We start from the raw sequence: 23,997 nt of genomic DNA on the forward strand, positions 1-23,997 counted from the left end.
AAGGGATATTAAAGCCTCAGGACACCAGTAAATGGTATTCAGTTTTTGTCAGTTATTCAGGAGAAATTTTTTTCTCTCTTTCCCTTTGATTAAACATGATCCAGCTGATGGTCCCAACACCACTTTCATGAAGAAGCTTCCCTGTATCATCTTTGAGGAAAACAATTCAGTCTTTAATTTCTAAGTTTAAGCTTCTGTGTAGTCACTAATACATCAGATGCCTCTTTTCTTCATAGGGATATGAACACCCTCATCACAAATGAATGGAAGTTCCATATTAACTGACTCATTCTGGCAAAAATTCGATCATGGGTGGCCCTGCCTGGTGTGGATGCATTTGGCAGGTGGGGGGTGGGTGGAGTGAGGGTTATAATTTACTAAGATAGAAGTCTTGCTACCAACTTGGATATTCTTTTTTTTTTTTTAACTTTCATTTATTTATTTATTATTTACTTGTCTCTTTTTTTTTTAGGGAGGAAGTAATCAGGTTTTTTTTTAAAATGGAGGTACTGGGGACTGAACCCAGGACCTTGTGAGTACTAGGCATGCACCATAGCCTCCCCCTCCACCAACTTGGATATTCTAACAGATATTGGTATTAATATTGTATTGATATCAATATCCTCATGGTGCTCTATGGCAAAGTTATTGCTGTGTCTCATTCCCATGCTATTTTACTTCCTGGAAAGCATGTCAGTTCTTTAGAACCTCTGCCCAATAGCTAGGGACAGAACAAGCCAGAGAGATAAGCCTTTTCAGATGGGTTTGCAGGAGGAAGGTGGAATGGTAGAGCATTTATTTCATGTTTCTTCGAGATTAATATTAAAGCTCTTTGAAAAGACCTAGGACTTTCACCTGGAATAAAGTCCCAGTCCTTTGCTCTCTGTAAGCCATCATTTATGACTTTTTTCTTCCTGCATATCATGAAGAACCAAACCCCAAATCCTCCTCCTCCAGCATTAGAAAGTTGTTCAGACACATTTTCAGCACCAACAACTGAAGTTTCAGTTCTGAGACCAACCTCCCATCCTTTCCCTTGAATCTTCACCCCTGGGGTAAACTGAACTTTGGAGCAGGAACCCCCCAACCCGCTCAAGTTCCAATGGTCTTGCCTTCGTGAGCCATCAAGCTTGTGACATGTGCTGCACTGGCCCTCTCTGAGGCCTGTGCTCAGGGGCTCTGCTAAAAGGCTCATCCCCGCAGCAGGACCACAGCAAAGTGAAGTCGTTACATTTTCCAGGCCAGTTCCCATGCAGCTGTGTGACAGAAGCTACATCCTCAATCCCAACAGGAACCTCCTCCCAGGAGCAAATGCCAATGACGTGCCTCACATGGGTGGTCTGGCCCGCAGAAGCCACCGCCCCCTGCAGCAGCCCAAACATCTGCCAGCAACGTCCATGACGTGTGGTTAGACAGCCTCGGGCGGCGGGGCGCCTGGCCTTCCCCATTCCTAAGTTAGAGAAACGATGGCACAGGTCCACAGGCACACACAGAGGATGCACCAGAACCTCGCCAAGTGCCACGGGGAGTGACGGAGGTTCAGTACCCCCGGACACACCGCCGATTTCTGTCTGCTGTCAGCTCTGTGGGAAGTGCAGAGAAGTTACCTCAGCCTGGACGTATAGGAGCTGGGCAGAGAGTGGAGAACCAGGTCTGCCTCCGCTGTCCTCTTACACACGGGGCCCAACCCCCGTCCGGAATGTCCTCACCACCTGCTCTCCTGGCGAACACCTACACATCCCTTACACCCTGACGTGAAGAGCCTGCTTTGTGAAGCATTTGCAGTCCTGTCCTCAGGGCGGGCTCTGAACCAGCTGTACCGTCCTGGGTCTGGGCGTGCCTCCGTCCCTGCATTTGTTACTTGGTGCTGCAATTACTGTTTCACGTGTCTGTCTCTGGTGAGACCGCATTTCTGGTGGTGTTGCATGATTCATTCCTCTTTTCAGAGACTGGCATGTCATAGGTGCTTTCTCCACCCTTGTTTGCAGAATATATCAAGAACCATCTATTACTTGTGATGATTTTATTTCAGATGGGCTGGAGAATGCTGTCACTCTTCCCCTCTGTCACTCTATCATTTTCATGGTCATTCCAACTTGGCTTCCTGATGGTCACCAGGCTCACAGGGGCCGGCCCAAGCTCTGGCTGTGCTGTGCGAAGTCAGGGGTTCCCCAGGGGACTCGCCACAACCCTGGCAGGTGGGCAGCAGTGGAGACCAACAGCCTTTCCTCAGGGCACCGCCGTGGCTCTGCTTCTGCATTAACAGATGAGCAGGGGCGTGGCACTCAGGATACTTGTCCTAAGGAAAGATCACGAACCTCGGCTGGGTGGGTGTATGGAGTGATCCCACTTCACTGGGCTCCCTAGAAAAATCTTTCCCATGTAAGCAAAGGCACTCTCCACTCACAGGCAGCTGGACATTAAGAAATCCTTTGGGAGAAAATAAAAGACTCTCTGGTGAAACCAAGAGGCAGGTCTGTCCCACTCAGGGGCCCCAGCTGCAGCCTCAGACACTTCTGAATGAATTCGGAACCAACAGTTGGAAAACTGTGTCCCCGAGTCAGGGCGGTGGGTGGGGTGATGGCTGGGACCAAAGGGCCGGCATGCCCACTCTCAGCAGCCTATATGGACTGATGGCCGCAGGCACGATGGATACCAAGGGCACTGCTGAACGGAGGGAAACAGTCTGAGAGTCCCAAGGTGGGTGGGGAGGGATGGCAGATATGCCGCCCCTCAATGCCTGCTCTCTGCCTTTGGGCTTCAGTTGGCTGAACAGGTAACTGGCTCCTGGCTGCCCAGGGGCCCGTCCAAGGCTGGGAATGGTGGTGGCAGAGGGTGGGTGTTGGGAGGGAATGCCACCAGGTCTTAGGGGCATCTCCTGGTGCAATACAGGGAATGAGTACTGGCTGCTCCTAACAGGACTGAGTTTGATGTGCACTGAGCTACCCAAGTCCCCAGAAGGAGAGCCCTGCTCTATTCAAAGTCCCGGAGGGCCAGCGTGGAGGCCGGCACGAGCTGTATGAGCCGCACCTGCCCCAGTGAGCATTCTCAGGCTCTGCTGAGCAAGGGAGGGGCCGAGGCTGGGAACCTGGCTGAGCTGCAGGGCGCCCTTGCTCTCCGCCCGGTGGGCTTTTTGGCAGAGGGTGTATTGTCCACTGGCCTCTGAAACAGTACCTGGGACTCTCACCATCACTGCAATCACCAAGCATTGGCTTTGATGTTTCTAGTCTCAACATCACTCTGATCTCTGGGGATAATTGTCCCATAAGAACACAATGCTTCGCTATTTGCTTAGTGACATTTGCCAGTGAGCTTGATTTTCCACATCCTGCAAACACCACAGGCCTCTGAACACGGGCTGGTGTATCCAACCAAAGGCCTGGCCATTCTTGAGAGTTCTGTGACATACTTTTGAAAATTCTCAGTACCCCTTTGAAAATCCAAAGGGTCTGCTTCTAAGAACTCAGAGAACGGAATGCAGCCAGCTCACAGCACTTGGGTTTCTGAGAGTCCACTCAGCTAGACAAACAGTTTTGCAAATCTTCAGAAAAACCACTTCTCGCGCCTTCCCGGCAAGCTAGCTATTTATAAACGCGTGCCAAAGTCCCCTCCAGTGGCTCTTCCTTGGTCCGAAGATTAGTAAGGAGAAAGAGGGGTAAACTCAGTGCTGACATACTTTCAGAATCTGAGTGACTTACATTTCCTGTTTTGGTCAATACATAATTTTGTCCGCGGTGGAAAATTTCTCTCTGCAACAAGATAGATGTTTATGTGACCGGCCCACAGCACGGGCTGCAGGAGGAGAGCCTTCATAGATGAAGGGGAGAGGTGGAGTAGCTGGTGTGATGGGCACTCTTTAAGGGGGCAGACGGAGCATGTGTGAGTTGGGAACCTCAGGCACAGTTCAAACTACAGTATGGCACCAAACACTGTGGGCTTCTCTTCTGCGGTTTCAGCTGGACTCCCAGGCACAGGCTTCGAGGAGCAGGAGCGGAATACGGTGAGGGATGGGGACGGCTGAGCAGGAACTCAGGAGGGACACCTGCTCCATGGTCAACATTTCTCATGGTCCAGGGTTTTAGCCCAAGTGGCCCAAGAGGACAGCAAGGCCAGAAACCATCATCAGCTTCCTGAGATTCTTGTCCTCATTAACTGTGGGCTCAGATGTGTCACATGCGTGGGCCTTGATGCCACGATTTTCAAGCTATCCATGGAGAGGCTGTCCCTTTGTCTGGCTAGCTGTCCCTCACCTACCCATGTAAGAACGACGACTCCATGATCCCCTCAGCGTGGGGGTCCACACGCCCTCTCCCTGTGCAGTGACTTTCCTGAGCTTCACACACCTGTCCTTCCCAGGAGGGGTCCCCCTCTCACCCAGCCACCCCAGACTCTCGGGCACACTGAGGTGATTTTTATGTGTGAAACTTTTCCTGAATGCACATGGAAAGAGTAAACACTCTGTTTTATACTGTGGATTTTTTTTCTTTCAGTCTACAAATAGCAAATATTTATTGAGCATATATTATACACCAAGCATTGCTCTAGGCCCTGGAGACACAGCAGTGAGCAGACAGAAATGACTGTCCTTACCTTGTAGGGGGCCAGGAGGAGGCAGATAAACAGGTAAAGTAGGCAAATACACGGTGTGTCAGCTGGGGATGACTGCAATGGTGAAATCTGAGTAGGAAAGGGGGTGGGTAGTGCTGGGACAGAGGCTGGTCAAGGAGGGCTTCACTAAGGAGGTGACATTTGAGAAAGCACCTGAAGGAGGTGAGGGAGGAGGTGACTTGGCTTTCTGGGGAAGGGCATACTGGGTCGAGGGATGATCCAGTGCAAAACTGGGGAGGTGGGTAGGTGTCTGCTGTGCTCTAGGACCAGCAAGAAGGCAGCGTGACTGAAGCAGAGAGAGTGGTGAAGAGGAGGAGGAAAGGTCAGGAAGGGGCAGGAACAGGCTATGAGGTTGGCTGAGGTGCTGGAAGAATTTGAGGGGTGTGGAAGCAGGTTTAGAGCAGAGGAGTGACAAAACCCAACTCACATTTGGAAGGCTGGCTCTGCTGTTGGGGCAAGAACAGACTACAGGCAGGGTGGTCAGGGCAGGAGCAGGGACCCGAGCGAGGGGGCTCTTGCAATCACTCAGACAACAGATAATGGTGCCTTGGACCAAGGTGCAGGCAGTAGAGGGGTGAAAAGCAGGAACATTCTGATTTGCTGGGGAGGTAAAGACATCAGGTTTGCTGATGGATCAGATGTGAAGTGTGGGAAAAGGGCGGCAAGGATGACCCAAGTAACTGGAAGGACTGAGTAGCCGTTTGCTGAGATGCAGAAGTTGTGAGGGGAAGCAGGCGTGCAGGGTGCCACTGAGAGTTCAGTGCTGGGTAAGACTGAGAGTCCTGTTAGGCACTCAGTTAGAGATGACGTGAAGGTAGTTGTTAAAGTCTGGAATTCGTGGGAGAGAGACATGGGCTGGAAAGAAACAGCTGCTGTCTCAGCACAGACTGAATATAAAGCCATGAGTCTTGAGTGAGATCCCTGAGATGGAGGGTAGGATAAAAGAGATCCTGGGCCCTGTAGAAGTTGGGGCGATGAGGAGGAAGCCAGTGAGAAAGGAGAAACCACCGGAATATGAAGTCCTAGAAGCCAAGGAGAGGGGCGGGAATGACCGTTCTTGAGACAAGATCATCTACAGTTCACTTAGGATCAAAGAAAATTGCATAATCTGCATCTAAACATGAGTTTCAACCTACACATATGTCTCGTGAACCCTCCAGGCATCAGGGACCCGAGGAGAATCTTCCTGAGCGCTGTGAATCTTCTCCTTAGAAAAACACATTTGGGTACGCGCAAGACTGCAGACCACTGCTGGCGGTTCCCAGAGCCAGCAAAGCCTCTCCCAGAAGTCAGGTTCATAACCCACCCTCGCCCACCCCCAAAGAGGTCTTCTCATGGCATCAACCAAATTGTCTTAATATAGAATTTCAGGTGTTGCAGGTCTCCTGGCTTCCCCTGATATGTTTCTAAAAGTTAAGATGAGTTAACCTTTCTAGGCTCTTGGGTGGAATACAATTCGTGAATGGCCTGGCTCGAGCCCGAAAGCAAGTGTGAAAACAAAAGAGAACTTACGACCATCTCCTGGACATGAAACATCTCTGCACCTCCAGGTGACAGGCGATTGGGGAAAGAGATGCTGACAGACGACCCAGGGAGGGTGCTTGGCCCAGTGTTATAGACCTGCGGGTGTGAGACACACAGAGCAAATTTTAATAGAAATAGAGATCTTCATTTCACATCATGCAATATATACTATGAAATTCTTTGAAGCGATACACAGACACTCTAGGTTTGGGATCTAGAAGGTCACGACCTGAAGTGAAGTGAAATACTAAATGATGACAGATTCAATGAATCAATCTCCCCTTCCTTTCCTCTTCTCTCCTCTCCTTTCTTTTCTTTTCTTTCCTTCTCTTTCTTTCTTTCCTTCTTTCCTTCTCTCTTTCTTTCTCTTTCTTCTTCCTTTCTTTTTTAAACATTTTTTATTGAGTTATAGTCATTTTACAATGTTCTGTCAATTCCAGTGTAGAGCACAACTTTTTAGAAATCCTTCTAATACTCATTTAAACCCCCTAAACTTTCAAATTACCTTATTCCACTTTAGCATTGTTTTGTCTTCTGACAGCTAAAAGTTATATTTCTTTATACACACCTGGAAATTTACTCATAGACTATTACACTTGGTGGGGATTCAGAAATCATCTAGGTCAGTAGTTCTCAAACTTTAGCATGTATCAGAACAGCCAGACGGGCTTGATAAAACATAGAGCGGGACAAGGTCATGCCCAGGGTTTCTGGAGTAGTAGGTCTGGCTGGGGGGTAGGGTGAGTGGGGATTGAAGGGTGTGCATTTCTAATAAATTCCCAGGAGATGCTGATGTTGCTGGCCCAGGAAACATGCTTTGAGGACCACCAATCTGGTCTAAACCCTTTCCTTTTACAGTCTGAGGTTACTGAAACTCAAAGACAAAGTGGGCTGTCCCCAAACCAAACAATCTAACTTACAGAAAGGGCTGTTTTTACTGCACTATCCAGCTGACTTGGTTTCTTCATAGCTTACAGCTAATCACTCACTAATATTGTTGGATGGCGTCTGTGCACCTCTTTGCTGTCCCAGCATTTGGTCCTGTAAAACTTGACCCCTCTCACCCTCCCCGCAGCCCTCCGTGTTCTGTCTCCAGCCCACCGTCTCCCGAGAACTGAGAGAAAAGATGGCGGCCACAGAAAGACCATAAGGGAAAGGACGTGGTGCAAAGGCTGAACATGAAACTCAAGGAGGAAATGGGAGATGAAGGGGAATAAAAAAGACGTGTAGAGGCGGAAAGCACAGTAGTGGTTGTCCAGGGACAATGGAAGTGTGACAGTCAGAAGAATGACTTCCTATAGGTGTCCACGTCCTAATCTGTGCAACCTGTGAATGTGTTATGTTACATTAGTTGTGTTACAAGAGGGTATTAAGGCCGCTAATCAGCTGACTTTAAAGAGATTGCAGAGGAGGGTATAGCTCAGTGGTAGAGCATGTATTTAGCATACACAAGGTCCTGGGTTCAATCCCCAGTACCTCCATATCAATCAATCAATCAATTAAAAAAAAAGACTATCTTGGATTATCCAGGTAGGTGCAATGTGATGACAAGCGTCCTTTTATCAGGAAGAGGGAGACAGAATCAGATCAGGGAGATGTATTATGAGAAAGATCCAATCAGCCACTGTTGGCTTTGAATACGAAGAGGGACCATGAGCCAAAGAACGTGGCAGCCTCTAAACACTGGACAAGGTTAGAAAACAGTCTTCTGTGGAGCCTACAGAAAGGGAGGGAGCCCTGCTGACACCTTGATTTTATTTTATTTTTTTAAGTTGGGTTTTTTTGGAGGATGAGGGGATAATTAGTTTTATTTATTCATTTACCATTGTTTTTTTTAATGGAGGTTCTCCAGAACTGTAAGGTAATAACCACGTGTTGTTTTAAGGCACTAAGTATGTGATAATTCGTTAGAGGGGCAGTAAGGGACTAGTAATAGGGAGTGACTGCTAATGGTATGGAATTTCTTTTTGGGGGGATGAAATGTTTTAAAATTAGATTATGGCGATGGTTGCACAATTATGTAAACATAGAATTGTTGAAGTAGTCACTGCATAGTACTCTTTAAAACAGGCAAACTTTAAGGTATGTAAATGGCATTTCAATAAAATAAAGTGTTTTTTTGTTTTTTTTTAAAAAGGATGGGTAGGAGCAAAAGAGAGGAAGAAATGAAACTCTGCTCTGTGGCCTGGGAAGAGAGAGCATTCAGGGATTCATGACATCTCTGAAGCTGAGGTCAGAAGGGCAGAGCCAGGCGATGGGTGGACGTATAACCAGGTCTTCACACCTGACAGAACATGTAAGGATCTAGCTCCAGCCAGCTCTCCCCTAGGAAACCGTGTCTTCCTTTGTCGCAATAGTGGGCTCTGCCTCAGAGGAACAGACACACACAAAAATGACAGAGTGGATGGGCCATTGTTGGCAACTCTTGATTCAAAAACAACAAAATTCACCAAAACCAAGAACCCGAAGGCACAAGAAAAGGAAGGCATATCCAATTACAACTGAAATAGCTAACATGAAGTGAAAAGGGAGAGCAAAGAATTGAAAAGAAACCTACTGACCTGTCTGGGAAATCCCAATTAAAGCAAGAGTCAGGGGAAGAAAAGAAGAGGATTTTGTCTTGCTTTATGTCAGCCATCAGAGCCTGACCGATGGGAGAGCTTGGATTATCGTATTTGTTTATTGTTAACAGATGTCTTCAGGTTTGACTCTCTGCAAATGTTCTTATGTAACATCTGCATTATTTTTCATCATTTTTCAGATGAGGGAAAGACTGATTTGATGCAAAAAAAAAAACACCTAACTATCAACGGTCAACAAATTATTATGTCTCCGTTAAGAAAATTCTAGTGAAACTTAGAAACCAGGTCCGAGACTAGCATCTCTGCCTTTCTCCCATCTGCATTCCCGGTGGAATCTTTAAACAATGACATAGCTGGTTGACTATTAGCTTTGAAAAGACACAGAAGAATCTCTTTATATGGAAAAGTCTTGTGCTTTTCTTCATGAGGGATGTTGCCAGAATAAGGAAATCTAGAATAATTTTATCCATATTCCTGACCCCATCCTCCCCCACTATCTTCACCTTTTTGGGTCACTCTCACATCCACCTGGTCAGTGGCTTTCCCAAGGGCTGGTCAGAATAATGACAATTATACCAGAAAATGAGTTGTCAGGGATTTCTCCAGGAAACTGTCAGCTTTGCTAACACAAGAGGATTTCCTTCTAATCAATGACATACACTATCCATCTTTCAGACTCAGCCAACTTTCTTAATCCTTAACGGAATGCTATGTACTTCCTCAGGCAACGGATAATCAAGAGGAGCATGTAAAGGTCATGCCACTCACTCCCTCCTGGGGCCCTGATTCTTTAGCTTGTCTCCTACATCAGGTCAGGTGTGAAGAAAGCTCTTTGCCTGAATATAAAACTTTAATTTCTCTGTAATTTCTTTCTTTTCTTTTCTTTTCTTTTCTTTCCTTCCTTCCTTCCTTCCTTTCTTTCTTTCTGAGGGAGAAAATAACATTTTGATATCTTCTATATAACTGCTATTCCCTTTTGCCTCCTCCTTTCAACACTGATAACCTCATCATTACATGGTGTGTGTGCCATTAAATAATTTTCTTGACTGTATCTTTTATTGTAAGACACTTCAAAAACTATAAGTGTAGGTAAGCAATTATAATTAAAGTGATTTAGGTAAATGAAATAATTCTCTCTAGCCTTTATCTACTTTCTATTCAATCACAAAAAGCAACGGGGAGAAAGAAACAAATTCTGAGAGGCAATTCAGGAACATGGAGGTCCTATTCACAGCAATCACTGTAAGGTCTCAAAAGCAAGGCTGACCCCATCTGTCCCTTTTCCTCTGTAAATCAAGCGTAGGGTGTGACAGCTGGGACTTAGCTGGCCAGGGGGGGACCTCCTCTCTGAGCTGGGGCCACATGTTATCCATCATGGCTCTGGAGGTCTATTGCCCAGGAGAACGCTTCCGAGAGAGAAAGACCATTGTTTGGGAGAGACCACAAATATTTCACTGCCTCCTTCTCTGGACCTTCGCCCTGTCATTATTTGTTATCCCTTTGGTCCACCTAGGAGTGGCCACAGGGCAAGAAAATAGTAATTATTTGGCCATAGCAGTGGATGCCAGACCGGGAAACCTCCTTCTCTATGGGGAAGGATGGATTGGAGGCCGGGCAGGGCTCTGGGCTAGAGCCGGAGAGACATGAGATGTAGACTACGGTGCATCCTCTCCTTCTGCACTTTATCCATGGCTCCTGGCAGGTGCTGGGCCACACAGGGGCAACCAGCCCTGGCCCCAGCCCCACCGTTCCCTGCTCTGAGCCCCACAGCACGTCCTCTCCTTCTTGGGCCTACATTTCCCTGCGTTTGTCAACTGAAGAGAAGGCCTGGGTGATGCTGCGTCCCTCTTGCTTTATGTTCAAATACCCTCCTGCTGAATAGCTGGCCTGAGGATGGGCACTCAGAGCAGGGCTCAGCAAACTGGCCTGCAGGCCATATCTGGCCTGCCACCTAGCTTCATACCACCTGAGATAATTTACATTTTTAAATGGCTGGGAGAAAAAAATGAAAAGAAGGTAACATTTCACAACATGTGAAAGTGCCATGAAATTCAAATGCCAGTGTCCACAGCTACAGCGTCACTGGTGCGTGGTCGACAGCTCCTTCTGCACGACAGAAGCAGAGTTGAATAGTTGCTGCAGAGGCGGTATGGCCCAAAAAGCCTAAATATTTATCCCCCACCCCGGCCCTTATCAGAAAAAGTTTGCCCACCCCTGGCTTAGAGAAGGACGGTGTCCTTCACGATGTCCACACCCACCAAGTGGATCTGCTGGACACGATGCTCACATGGCAGGGAGAGCCAGCCCTGCTCTGCGGGGCAGGGGAGCGGCACGTTTCCCCTAGGGGGAGTTTCCACAGCTCACAGTGCTTTGCTCTTGTAAAACCTCACTTTTGAAAGGCTGTCCCTCTGTGGGAGGAGGAGGCTCCTGGCTGAGTCAGTATGGAGACGCCCAGGAAGAAGGGGATGGAGCAGATTCTCCATGCTGCCTGGCCCACAACATGAAGAAGGATGGAGAATTGAGTGGGGTCTTTTAGGGCCATTTGGACGGGGATGTTGTCCTGGGCCTCAACATCCAGAGGCCTGCTTAGGGAAGGCTGGTGTTCATTATGCAGCTTTCCCTCCAAATGTTGAAAAGCAGAGGGGTCGACAGGGCAGGGTACCAGACAGCAAAGGGATTAATTCTGTGCATGCTTACAGAAAACATACACACATACTCTGCTCCAGCCAACCAGGCTGGGAAGAGTTTCTCTTGGAAAGAACCTGGCCTTTCAGTTGCCTTTCAGTAGAAGGCACATCCCCTGGGCCCTTCCATTGGCCCCCAGTAACAGAGAGGGTCTCTGGGGTGGGTACCTGAAGGGTGACGTTCAATGGCTGGAAATGACACTCCAGGTCATCCAGCTGAATGAAGTTGGAGGCGTCCACAGACTCGCCGTACACAAAGGAGGTTGGAGACATGATTCTGAAAGAGGAAAGCATGAGATCTGTTACCCCAACCCACGGTCAAGCAACCCATGGTCACTTGAGACCCACAGAGAACCCAAACATCTGTTTCTATGTAATCCAGAACCCAGTCCCCTCCAGCCAGTGTCTTCCACCAAACGCTTCCTTTCTGGAACTGTCCCTTCTCTCCCCTGTAAATGGACACAGCCAGACCTACATTTTCTTTAAAAAAAAAAAAAATTTTTTTTTCAATGGATGTACCGGGAATTGAACCCAGAACCCTGCACATGTAAGTATATGCTCTATCACCTGAGCTATACCCTCCACCCCACACCTGTGCTTTCTAAACAGACGTTTCCAGTAATGTCTTGTCATCTAGGTCAAATCAATAAGCTACATGTACAAATATTTTCCAGAATTACATCTCTAAAACGAGGAAGAAGATTATGGTAATTTTGATTTCAGTTGGATTATAAAATGACACAAGTTCTGTTTTGTTATTTGAAAAACATTTTGTGGATCAAGGAAGATTATGACAAGCTTTTAAGAAATAAATATGCATGAATTACTTATGTGGCCCCCTAAACCCCACTCTGTGACAAATTCATTAAAAAAAATTAAAGATTTTCAGACTCTCAATAACTACCAGAATTAGGTATTAAAAGTTAAGTCCACTCAATGATAGCCTTTTTCTTCAGATTTCAAACAGTGGCTATGTAAGACGAGGTTAAGAATTCCAGCTCGGTTTGTAGCCATGCTTTCAGTGCTGCCTGTATCAGCAAACCCCAAGATGAGACAAAGCCCAGGATCACTTAAATTCTGGGACAAATCATGGACTCTAGATGCTACTCACCTGCCTAAACACAATCACGTAAGATTTTTGGTACTAAATCTGAATGCACAGCAATTCACTTATTTTCAACTTAAGTGTATTTGTTTAGAAATTTAGTGAGTTCCCAGTATTACCAAATGGCAAGAGCTGGTTCACTTTTTTTTTCGTTTCTTTTTTTTGGGGGAGGGGGGCTGGATTATTTATTGGAGGTACTGTGGATTGAACCCAGGACCTCGTGCAAGCTAAGCACACCCTCTACCACTGCACTACACCCTCCCTGCCCCCGAAGAGCTGCTTCATTTAAAGGTGCCCTGTTTCATGTTCCCAGAAAGAACAGAGGTTGGCTCATTTGTTTAACTGATGGCTTCATCAGGGGCTGTTAACACCTCACAGCCAGGCCTCCCAGGGCCTGACAACAGGATCAAGTGAGCCAGTGTTTGCTCTATTGTCCCCAAGGACGGGGCCTGATCCTGGGAATATTCCCCGTGCCTCTGAGGAGACAAGTAAATAAACTAGAGGGTTAAAAATAGAGCTACGAACAGAGGCAAATCTGTGTTAATTTGCAAATATATTCCACTGATGCCTCACGTCTAAAAATGTGATGAAAAAAGCCAAAGGCACAGGCACGCCCACCCGGAGACTCGCTCCCCGACATCCAGCAGAGGGGGAGCTTTACAGGGATGCCTCCTTCTGCAACGTATTAACTTTTCTACTTCCAGCCAAGGCCAGGACCTAGAAGCACCTGAAAAGTGAAAAATGAGAAACTCTGAACCTCCGAAAAGTTCAAGCTTGTGTGTGGGGCCAGGGTTCAATGGGTCCTCATTTGATCTAAACTCATTGTGCAAATCCTTTTTCCACTATCAAAGAGGTATGTGCTCTGTTTTCTGAAGCCGGAAACAGGAACTGACTTCTCATTTTTCCAGGCCTGGGCTTGGGCTGAAAACTGCCCGGGGTTGTTTTGGGTCCCCCGCAGCCTGCAGCCTGCAGCCTGCAGCCTGCAGCCTGCAGCCTTGCTTTTCCAACAACGCCAGCAGCACTGACAGGCCGTGGACTTCACTTGGGCAGATGATATGCCCACTGTGATGGCCCCCCGCCCCCTGGCTCTGCAGAAGGGTTAAGGGAAACCTGCAGAGCCGGCACTGACCAGGAGGCTAGTCACAAAGCAGCCTGCCTTCGTGGGGGCTAGTCAGGGCACTGGGACACATCTGGCTGTAACCTCTGGGTCAGCAGCCTTTGGCTAAAATTTTAATCCCAGGAATCAGGCTGCCTGCTACCACACAGCACTCTGGAAGGGTAGGGGCTGGGAAGAGACGTTGGGTAAAGGTACACGGAATGTTCACAGAAATTAGGGGGCTTAAACTTTCATCACACTTCTTGTGTTGCCTACCAGGTGGGTGGGTTGCTGGGAAAGAGGAGAAAATTAGGAGGAAGGAGGGCATGAGTCACTGCAGCTAAAGCTTCATCCTGTCTTTCAGAGCTGGGCAGAAATGGAAGTGGCAGGGCCACCAGCTCCTGGCTACATGGGTAAACACAAGAGAAAGAGAGTGTTCGGCTCTGGGCAGCTCTGTGTCCTGACTACTTACCCAGTGATGGATGTGTCCACCTCGTGCATCAGCGGCACAGTCAGCATGAGGGTGTTGTCGTGCAGGGATTCTGAGCGCTCCACGTTGCCACTGTCGAGAGAGGAGAGAGTGCTGGTCAGCACAGCCAGTCCTCAGCGGGCATCTTCCCTCCACATTACAGCTCCAGCTGTCTGTTCTGCACCTTCTTACCCTCGGTTCCGTTTTTGGTCCCTGTACAGCATCACAGTGGGCCCTCTAGGGTCTCAGTTGTGCTCCCCTCACAAAGATGTGAGTGCAGGCAGTGTTTGGGGGAGACGACCCCAGGAGCTGCCAGTGGGTCAGCGCTGTGGGCAATGGAGCTCAGTCTGGCTGGGGAACTCTGGGAGGCTGTGACACACACACTCCAGTCTTCCCAACTGAGGCCATGGGAGCTGATCCACCGACTCCTGAGACCTGCTGGGGCGGTAGGGGGCATGAATTCTCTGGCACCTGCCCATGCACACAGGTGAGTGGCCTCTGGGCAGCGAAAGCCTCAGGCTGAGGGGCAGGTGCTGGTAGCTGGGAGCTGTCCAGTGTGTGCGTGGGAAAGGTGAGTGCTGAGGGGTCTGGGTGGGCACCACCAGCGAAAGGTGCTTCTACAAGGCTTGTTCCATGAATAATGGGCCAGCAAGGTTATGGCACTGCAGCCAGAAGGGGTTTGCTGTTTCCCATCTGAAGATATCACCCATCATCCATGGACACCCAAGTCCAGAAGAGAGGCCCCTCGGCCAGCCTCATCCCAATAAATATCATGGGAGCTCCTGCTGGAACTTCTGGCTCCAGCATGCTCACATACTTAGGGTGAGGAAGTACAGATTGGGGATTCTTGAGAGGTCATTTTGGTCAGTCTCCAAAAATCAGTGCTTTTCCACTGTGATGCCTTCTCCTGGTACCAGATCTGGGGGCAACGGGGGTGAGGGGTGAGAAGAAGGAAGAGAAGAAGGGAGGAGAAGGAAGAGGAGGTGAGAGAAGACCTAGTTTTCCTATATTACTTAATTAAATTCCAAATATGAATTGTGATTACTATTCCAGGGAAGCAACATCCTTGGGAAAAAGCATGGCTATTGGGTACACATTGCTGAACCCAGCACCTACCCTTGGTTCTACCACGCGGAGCGAACATGGGGTCCCAGCTGAAAGCTAAGTTCACCCTCCAGGGATGGAACCCAAAGGTCCCCAGGACCTGCTGAGGTCTGGACACAGCTCACTCGGACACTCCCACCACATCATTCCCCGGACCTGTGCGGAGTTCCTGCCTGTTCTCTGCCCTCCCTCTGCCCCCACCGCCTTCCTCTCCCCACCATAGAGTGCTGAATGCAACAATACTTAAACAGGCTCACATCCCTTCTCCTCCTCTCTCCCATTGTTCTGAAACAATGGTGCTCTGTGACTCTGACCCAACTCCTCATCTGTCTTCCGCACATGGGGTGACATCCATCACAGTCTGCAGAAGCAGCAGGATCAGGTGTGCCCCTAGTCTAACTCCCCAGCCCTTCCTTTCCCAGGGGAGCAATGAAAGCTGTATAATCACTGCTGCAGGCAGGCCAGAGGTGACTCCCGATGGATGGAGGGCAGGGGGTGGTGGTGGCAACGCCCGGGCCTGCTCCCTCCCCCAACCCAGCATCCCGCCAGGTCTGAGTAATCGGTTCCTGATGCAAGCGCCACCCCTCGTCAGGCCATTTGTCCAGCCACCTGTGGCTGCTGGCAGCTCAGGCCCAACAGTCTCATCTGTCATCGGGTGACTGCTCCAGACTGAACTCAGCTGAAAAGCTGAGATAAAGAGGCTGAACATCAAAAGGCTTCTAGTTATTCTGTGAGCTCGTGACTTGGGGCGCTTCCCAGGGTCTGCAAGGCCTGGCTGCAGAGACGGGGGCTCTTGAGAAACTGTTTAGTCTCAACTTTCTGTCCTCCTAAATCCACAAGTAGGCAAGAGACCTTCAAAGGGTGGTGATGGGAAGAAAGAATGACTGATGACTTCATTGTGGCTTTCAAGATAAGGAGCCTTCTGTCACATCAGGGAGTCAAGTGCTGCGGGTGCCCTCTGGGGCGGTAAGACCAGAATTTTTCACCAAAGTCTGGAAAGAATCGAGTGTCGGAAATATTCTGCTGCATGTTTAATAGATAATATAGCTCCCTTAACATCTGTGATTCAAGGAACTAGAAGATTCTGATATTTAATTATTTAAGCTACCAACTATGAGGTCTTCCCTAAAGCTATGTAACATTTTTTATTTTTTATTTCTTAATTTTTAAAAAATTGAGTAACAGTTGAATTTACAATGTTGTGTTAATTTCTGGTGTATAGTATAGTGATTCAGTTATATATATATATATATGTGTGTGTATTCTTTTTCATTACAGGCTTTTATAGGTATTGAATATAGTTCCAAGTGCCTAATGATATACAGAAATATTAATGTACATAAGGGGATGTTCCTGAACTTATTAAGTTATTAGCATTTTCCTATATGCTCAGCACTGCATCTGGTAAATAGCAGATGCTTAATAGATGTGTGTTGAGTGAAAATGTGCCCAGTATAGAGTAAGGGATTACAGAGAGTAATCACTTGATGAGCCTTTTAAAAATCCCAGTGCCCAGACTGCACCCCAGACAAAGCAGATGAGAATCCCCACAGGGTGGACCAGGCATCAGAAGGTTTTAAAGCTCCCAGGTGACTCCAGTGGGCACCTGAGACCAGAGCACCACTGTCTATGGAATGTGGTTCTGGAAGATGGAGTTTCCATCAGCGTGTTGTTGGCGCCCCTTCTCTGACACCTCTGATTAGCCTGAGTGAGGCTGGGAGGTGGGTGGAGTTTCCTCTTTTTGACAAGGGAAGTCTCTTCCAGGTCATATTTCCTGCCCAAACGTTCCTTCCCAGGAATATCAACTGCCCCAGTGTTGAGGGACCCAGACGGCACGTTGATGGCTCTGCCCAACAACGGCAGGTTTCTGTGGATGCCAGAAAACAGCAGGAGGATGAGAATTTTCAGGTTTGAATGGGGGTCTGTCCCCCTTTATAAAACCCAGCAGTCTTGTGCTCTGTGGGCAAGCTATTGCATTGCCTCGCTACCCTCTTCAAAAACGTGCAGTGGCTCCACTGACTTCAGAACACAGTTGAGACTTTCTGGGCCCTCCACAGCCCAGCCCAATCTCCTCTTTCTGACCCATCTTCCACTGCCCTTGTATGTTCCCGCCTTTCCTTGGAGATGGCTCAGGAATCTCCAGTGGGCTCCAACGCCTACCACCCACGTGGGTGTGACAGAGCAGGCTGTCCCATGCACATCTGCACCGCTGTGCCTATGCTGCTGCAGCCTGAAAACAGACTCCTCTGCTTAAATGCCACCTCCCCAGTGAAGCCCATCTGGACTGTAACAGTGGGAATGAAGTCTACCTTCTCTATGCTTTGCACGTGTTTCCATTACATCAGAGCCACGTTTTATGCAAACGTGAGTTATGTGACCTTGGAAATAGTGTGAACAAAAAAATAACCATGTCTTGCATGATTTCAAAGCCATGATTTCAACTGTAACCTATGTTGAAATGCTCTCACCCGTGGCAGTGCTGCCCTGACAGTGGGAGCTGTGCTGCCCTGGAAGGTTCTGCAGGATTTGGGGGACTGCAGGGTGGTATTTTAACATTCACTACTATTCTTATTTACATCTGTTTTGCATAGTCTATCACAATATGTAGGATACATTAGTGTTTGTTCAGTAAGTCCAACTAAAGGCCAGAAAGTCATCACCTCTGCAGAAGCTGGATAGGACAACACCTGGTGAAGAAGGTCCAACAACCACTGTGATGGGCTGTGCTCTCATTTTTAGGAGAAAGAATGTTCGCTAAAATATCAAAGAAAACGTTTTAAAAGAAAAATAGAGAAAGCAGCATCAGAAGCAAAAATATGCTATGGTGCTTGTGGATTGAGGGGCTCTGAAAATGAATGCTTCCAGCTGCATGGTGGTTCCCAAGGGAAAATTAATCCTAATTCTGTGAGTTTTAAATGATGTTGAGACTGAGGAAGGCCTCCAATGAAAAAATAAGATAAAACAAAGCCTTGTTGTGTGAGCATCCCACCAGTACTGTGGCTGTCCACTGTCAGGTTATATTTGTTGGGGCCTGACCTGAGCTTCCCAAATGCCCAGTGACTCCAGGCTTTGAGGATAAAGCCATTGATAAGAGACAAGAACGAACTGAGGATGATGTTGAAGGATTCAGGACTTGGGAAAAACCTTAGTCTAACTTTTGCATAATTGCTGTTTTTGAGAAAATTCAAAAATCACTCAGGCTGGGGTGAGGATGACAGGATGTTAAAATGCAAGTTTTGGCTGAGGCATAATAGATTCCAAAATCCAGAGGAAAGCACTAAACCAGGATTTAGTACGTCTGGTGGCAAAAATCCAAGATAGAACGTCAACGATGTAACAGAGTTGAGTAAAGAGGGTTCCCGGAGATGGATTTTGGAGAAAATGGTTTGTGGTGGGGGAGGGTGTCTGTTTTTTTAAGTCAAGCTTCAGGGAACCCTGATCAGAAGAGTCAGATGCAGGCCCAGGAAACATAAGGGGAAGGGGCTGCTGGCTTTCCCCATCCTGACCCCACAAGGATCACTTGCATTTCCAGAGACTGTTAGGACAAAGACTGCTGAGTGTGATCTATACGCTGAAGCCAGTGTGGGGTCACTTTTGGTCCTGTTCCAGGGCACAGTCTCAGCGGCAGAAGCTGAAGGCATCTTTGTTTGCCTAGAGGCTGACGTTGGAGGATGTGATGAGGGAGAAAGCACAGAAGAGAATCCTCAGCGCTGGGGTGGTTCTCAAAGGGAAAGAGCAGCTCTGGATACTCGCCCCGCCCTGTGAGTGCCCCAATAGTACCTGTTAGGTAAGACCTTTCCTATTTCACTTTGACCTCTCACGACCTCTGCTGTGAACCTTGGTGGTGGGGTGGGGGAGCTCAGAAACAGGCTCTTAGGAAAAGGGGGAGGGCCGGCAGAAATACCACTGGAGGAAAGTCAGAACATCCCCAGAGGCAGGCTTCCCTCCTGCAGGCTTGCCCTGGCGGAAGGGAGGAAATCTTAACTGTGAATCAAGTTCTGATTATTTCATGAGACTTTAATTACAGATTTGTGAATTGCTTTGAGCCTTGAAGAAACCGTAGGACTTTGCATTAACTAAGAATGACCTGAGAACGTACAGACTGTCCCAGATCGCCTCCAAGGACAAGAAAAGAACAAACCCCGCCAAGTGGGCTTAGAATAGCCAATATGCCGTGCTTGCTTGGTGAATTATTCCGCTCCCATCTCCCTCTGACGTTCTCTGTTCATTCATCCACTATCTGTCCCCCTGACACCAGCACGCTAGCCCACAGAGTAGGGATTTTACCAACTTGGGTCCCTGCTGTATCTCCCCTTGTCTCATACATTGCCTGGTTGCAGCAGGTGCTCCTACACACGTTTGTAGAATGAGTGAGTGACACGTGCCTGCCCTGCGCTGGGTCTGCTGTCCTCCTCTGGGCTGGGCTGTGTCTGCCTCCATCTCTGCACCGACACCATGTTGACACGGTTTGAAATGGAAGACTCTCTCTCACCTCTGCTCCCTCTCGGCTCCTGCCTGGTGCTCTAACCTTGATGGACATGCACAGGATTGAGTAGAGTGGTCCAGAGCAGGACCCTTGGTCCACCTGGGGGTCAGACGCACGGCTAAGCTGGTGCCCGTTATCCTGCACGACTGGGCTCATCAGAAGGGTCAGGGATATGACCTTCTCTGTAACTTGGAACATGGAACTGGGAGCTTTTCTCAGTGTCCGGGGGGCACTGTCCTCCTCGGAGGAAGGCTCCAGTTGAGCTCCCTCACTTGTGAGATGACCATGTGGGTGGGGGGCCTCAGTTTCACAATGCTTAGCCCGTTGCCTCACTCTGTGCCCCAACCCTGCAGGCCTCCAGGCTGGACCACGTGCTAACCCTGTCGCTGCCTGGTGCCCTTTCCCTGGTTGACTTTCAGCCTCTGGTCTCATCGTCTGCTCACCCAGTGTCTGGCCTTCCATCTTGCCGGCTTTCATTAGCCATGTGGTTCCTGATTTTCTTTTCTCATCTTTTTCTGTGGATCTTGCCTGACCTTGGCCTTCAGGGTGTTTGGTTCAGATCTCCAGACCACCTCCGGGATGGTCTAAGGACTCCTGGCATGAAAGTCTGGCTGGGAGGTTAAGGCAACTAGAGATAAGACATGATAACTGAATGCCTGATCCTTGATCAGACTCTGGACCAGTGAAAAAGTGGCTATAACATCATTTTGGGGACAAGTGGCACAACAGGAACATGGATGAGATAATCATGCTGTATCAGTGTTAAATTTCCTGAATTTGATAACTATACTGTGGTTATTTAAGAGAATGGTCTCATTCTTAGGCAATGCACTCTGGGGTACTTATGGTAAAGAGGCAGGATTTCTGCAATTTACTTTCAGCTAGTTGAAGAAAAAAAACATACACAGAAGGAGAATGATAAAAAATGAGGAGGAGTGTACAGATTGGGTGAATCTGGGGGAAAGGGTGTATGGGGGTTCCCTGTGCCATTCTTTGCCACATTTCTCTTATGTTTAAAAGCATTTCCAAATAAAAATTCAAATAAAAAGGTTGCCTTGGGTATCTAACCTACACCCCAATCAAAGCTTGTTATCTCCCTATCCAGCCACCTAAATACCACTCCTTCCATCCCAGCTATCAGCCAAGTGCTACCCAGATGAGACTTCAAGGCACGTGTGGATTCTGGCTTGTGGAGGTAGCTCACAGTCCCAAAGTCCCTCCCAAGCACCCTTGGCTATGTGGAGAGAGGCAGGAACACAGTCCTGAGAGAAGACATCACCATCGCACTGTCTCCCACCCTGACTACCTGTCCATTTCACTCTTCGGATAAGCCCTCTCCTGAGGATTCTCCTGGGGGCCTCTACCAACAGGCTTGACCGGCCCTTGGGCTGCACGTGCCCCCACCCCGCATCAAGGGATGTGGTGGCCCATCCATGAAAAACCACTGACCCTGTCCAACAACCCACAGAGGATGTGTGTGAGCTAACCAACCACATGAGTGTGGGATGGAATCCTTACCTCTCCTGGCCTGTCTCTACTCAACTGTAGAATCATTACCTTCAACTGGATGATCCCCAGGCCTTCCCAGCTCCGTCTGACCTGGTGTCTGCACGAGCAGCACTAGACAAGCACCACCCCCGAGAGACCCGAGTTTACCCAATGGTTTGGGGCTTCATCCCTGAGCTACTTCTTCCTCCCCGGCATCCCGGGCACCATCATCAAAGCATGACCAGGGCATGACCTTTCCTGGTCCCATACATCTTTCATCTTTCAAAAAGATTTAAGTTCCCCTTACCTCTGAGCAGTAACGATGAAGCTAAGAACTTCCTCTTCCCCAGACAGGTGGCTCGTATCAAAGATCACGCTGAATTCATACTAAGGGAAAAGAAAGTGATGTTTGGCAACAGCAAGCATTCCAAACTCAAACGCTAAACTCTTCTGCCAGTTTACAACCTCTGGATGCTCATCTGCACGACAAGCTTTATTTCTGACGCGTGCCTTTCTGATGGTCAGGCCAGACATACAGCTTTAGCAATAAAATCTGGCCCAGAGCATACTCTGGTGAGAGGCACACTGTCCTTTTCAGCAACTGAGGTTCTCATTAGGAAGCGATATGCTTGAACTCTGAAGCCAGGACTTCCTAAATTTCACCCACACACCATCTTCCCAATTTTTGCCACATCTGCTTATGACATCACCTGTGATATGTACTTTGTATTTTTATTGCCTCACAGTTTCAGGTTTAGAGACTGTTTTAAAAGAGAAAACTTATATCACTATTACAGATGGGAATCTACCATTACAGATGGCCATAAAGAGGTAATCATAAAAATAAACATAACGAAAACAAAGCAGGGTTGAATTCTGTTGCCTGCTGAAGGCTCTGTGGCTAAGGTCTACTCTATTTGGATAAAAGAGAGATTAACAAGTGGTAGGGAGGTATTACAGATATGCTAGCACAGTGGAGATTTTCTCCCACACGTGGTTAGGACTGAAAGAGTGTTGAAAAGGTAGTAACTTCCTCACTCTTAGAGGCAATGTTTAGTTCTGATCCACACACCACTTCAGATTATACTGTGAGCCACATAAAATCATCTCAGGTACTCCCAGCAGTGAGCATCCTGTGACGTGGGGACACTGCCCTGAGCAAATGGTTTTCACCATATACACATCAGGCGTACAAGCCAGGCTCTACCACAAACTGACTATGAGATCTCGGGCAAGACACACAATCTCTTTGTGTTTTTCTTCTTTTATTTTATTTTACTTTTTGTGTGTGTTTTTCTTCTTTTAAAATTGAAGTATCGTTGATCTACAATGTCGTGTTAGTTTCTGGTATACAGCATAGTGATTCAGCCATATATATATACATACACATAAATATGTGTGTGTGTATATATATATATATATATATATATAATATAAATATATACACATACTCTTTTTCACTGTAGGTTATTACAAGAGTTTTTTCCTTGAATGTCAATAAAAAGAAGGTGGACAAAATGATTCCTAAATTCCATCAAGTGCTAAGAGTCTATGACTTACTTAATGCCTGAATATTCCAGTTCCTTTATGACTAATTCTAGACAATGGCTTAACTTTGCAACACTGGATTCGACTGAACCGAATACTGCACAAAAGTAATGAACATTGGACCATCAAATATAGTGGACATTGGACATTCTTCCTAGACAGAAATTTCTGTTGCCATGAGATGTGTCAGCTTATAGTGAGGGTGGGGCATGGAGACAGGACAGGAAACAGAGCTGGAGGACACAAAGGAAGGGAAAAGTCAAGGGTCTTGTCCCAGCAGAGTCAGAACTGGCAGGAGATCTGAATGAAACCCTCTAAAGATCAAAGTGAGGTGAGAAGCAGAATATGTGGGCGAGAAGCCAAAATCCGAGCCAGAGTCCTGGGAGAACAGAAGGTCAGAGACTGGGCAGGCTGGTCGTGAGAGACAGAGACAGACAGCTCGCAAAGCAAGCAGATAGTGTGGTCATGAGGCTTAGCAGGCAGTCTGGAGCCTCACGGGACAGGGAGGGGCGAGCCAGGCTACAGACAGAGGGAGACCCCTGATCCCTGCCGGATCGCTTCTTGGGCTTTCTCCAGGGACTCACCCCCGGATTGCCTGCCTCCAGGTTTAGTCCTGCTACAGGTCTTAACTTCTGTATGTAGGAGGAAGGTGATGATGTTACCACGCTGGAAAAAAAATCCAACACCCAACATTCATACTTTTGTCTGCTCTATGACTTTTACTTATTTGTTTGTTTATTTACATTGAAGTAGTCAGTTTACGATGCTGTGTCAATTTCTGGTGTACAGCATAAAGTTTCAGTCTAAGATGTACATACATATATTCCTTTTCATATTCATTTTCATTATAGGTTACTGTAAGGTACAGAATACAGTTCCCTGTGCTATACAGAAGAAACTTGTTGTTTATCTATTTTATATATCGTAGCTAGTATCTGTAAGTCTCGAAGTCCTAATTTATCCCTTCCCATCCCCTTTCCACCCTAGTAACCATAAGTTTGTTTTCTGTGTCTGTGAGTCTGTCTTTGTTTTGTAAGTAAGTTCATTTGTACATTTGGATTTTTTTTTTAAGAGTCTACATATAAGTGATATTATATGGTATTTTTTTCTTTCTGACTTATTTCACTTAGTATGACAGTCTCCAGGTCCATCCATGTTGCTGCAAATGGCATGATTTCATTCTTTTTTATGGTTGAGTGTATTTCATTGTGTATGTGTGTATATATATATATACACACATACATATATATATATCACAACTTCTTTATCTAGTCATCTGTGGATGGACATTCAGGTTTTTCCC

The 23,997-nt window shown here is 47.5% G+C and overlaps 1 protein-coding gene across 1 annotated transcript in view; it reads right to left on the minus strand.

The window, feature by feature from the left end:
• Positions 1-23,997, minus strand: part of ITGA9 (integrin subunit alpha 9) — a 315,170-nt gene that overhangs the window by 54,209 nt on the left and 236,964 nt on the right. Inside the window, exons 20-23 of the mRNA XM_032459242.1 lie at positions 21,454-21,533; positions 14,072-14,161; positions 11,567-11,675; positions 6,121-6,228 (exon numbers count right to left, since the gene is read on the minus strand). Of these exons, the coding sequence (XP_032315133.1) occupies positions 6,121-6,228; positions 11,567-11,675; positions 14,072-14,161; positions 21,454-21,533 (387 nt within the window). The remainder of the gene's footprint in view (positions 1-6,120; positions 6,229-11,566; positions 11,676-14,071; positions 14,162-21,453; positions 21,534-23,997) is intronic.

Source organism: Camelus ferus, chromosome 17 (assembly GCF_009834535.1).
Source record: "Camelus ferus isolate YT-003-E chromosome 17, BCGSAC_Cfer_1.0, whole genome shotgun sequence".
NCBI classification, from domain to species: Eukaryota; Metazoa; Chordata; class Mammalia; order Artiodactyla; family Camelidae; genus Camelus; species Camelus ferus.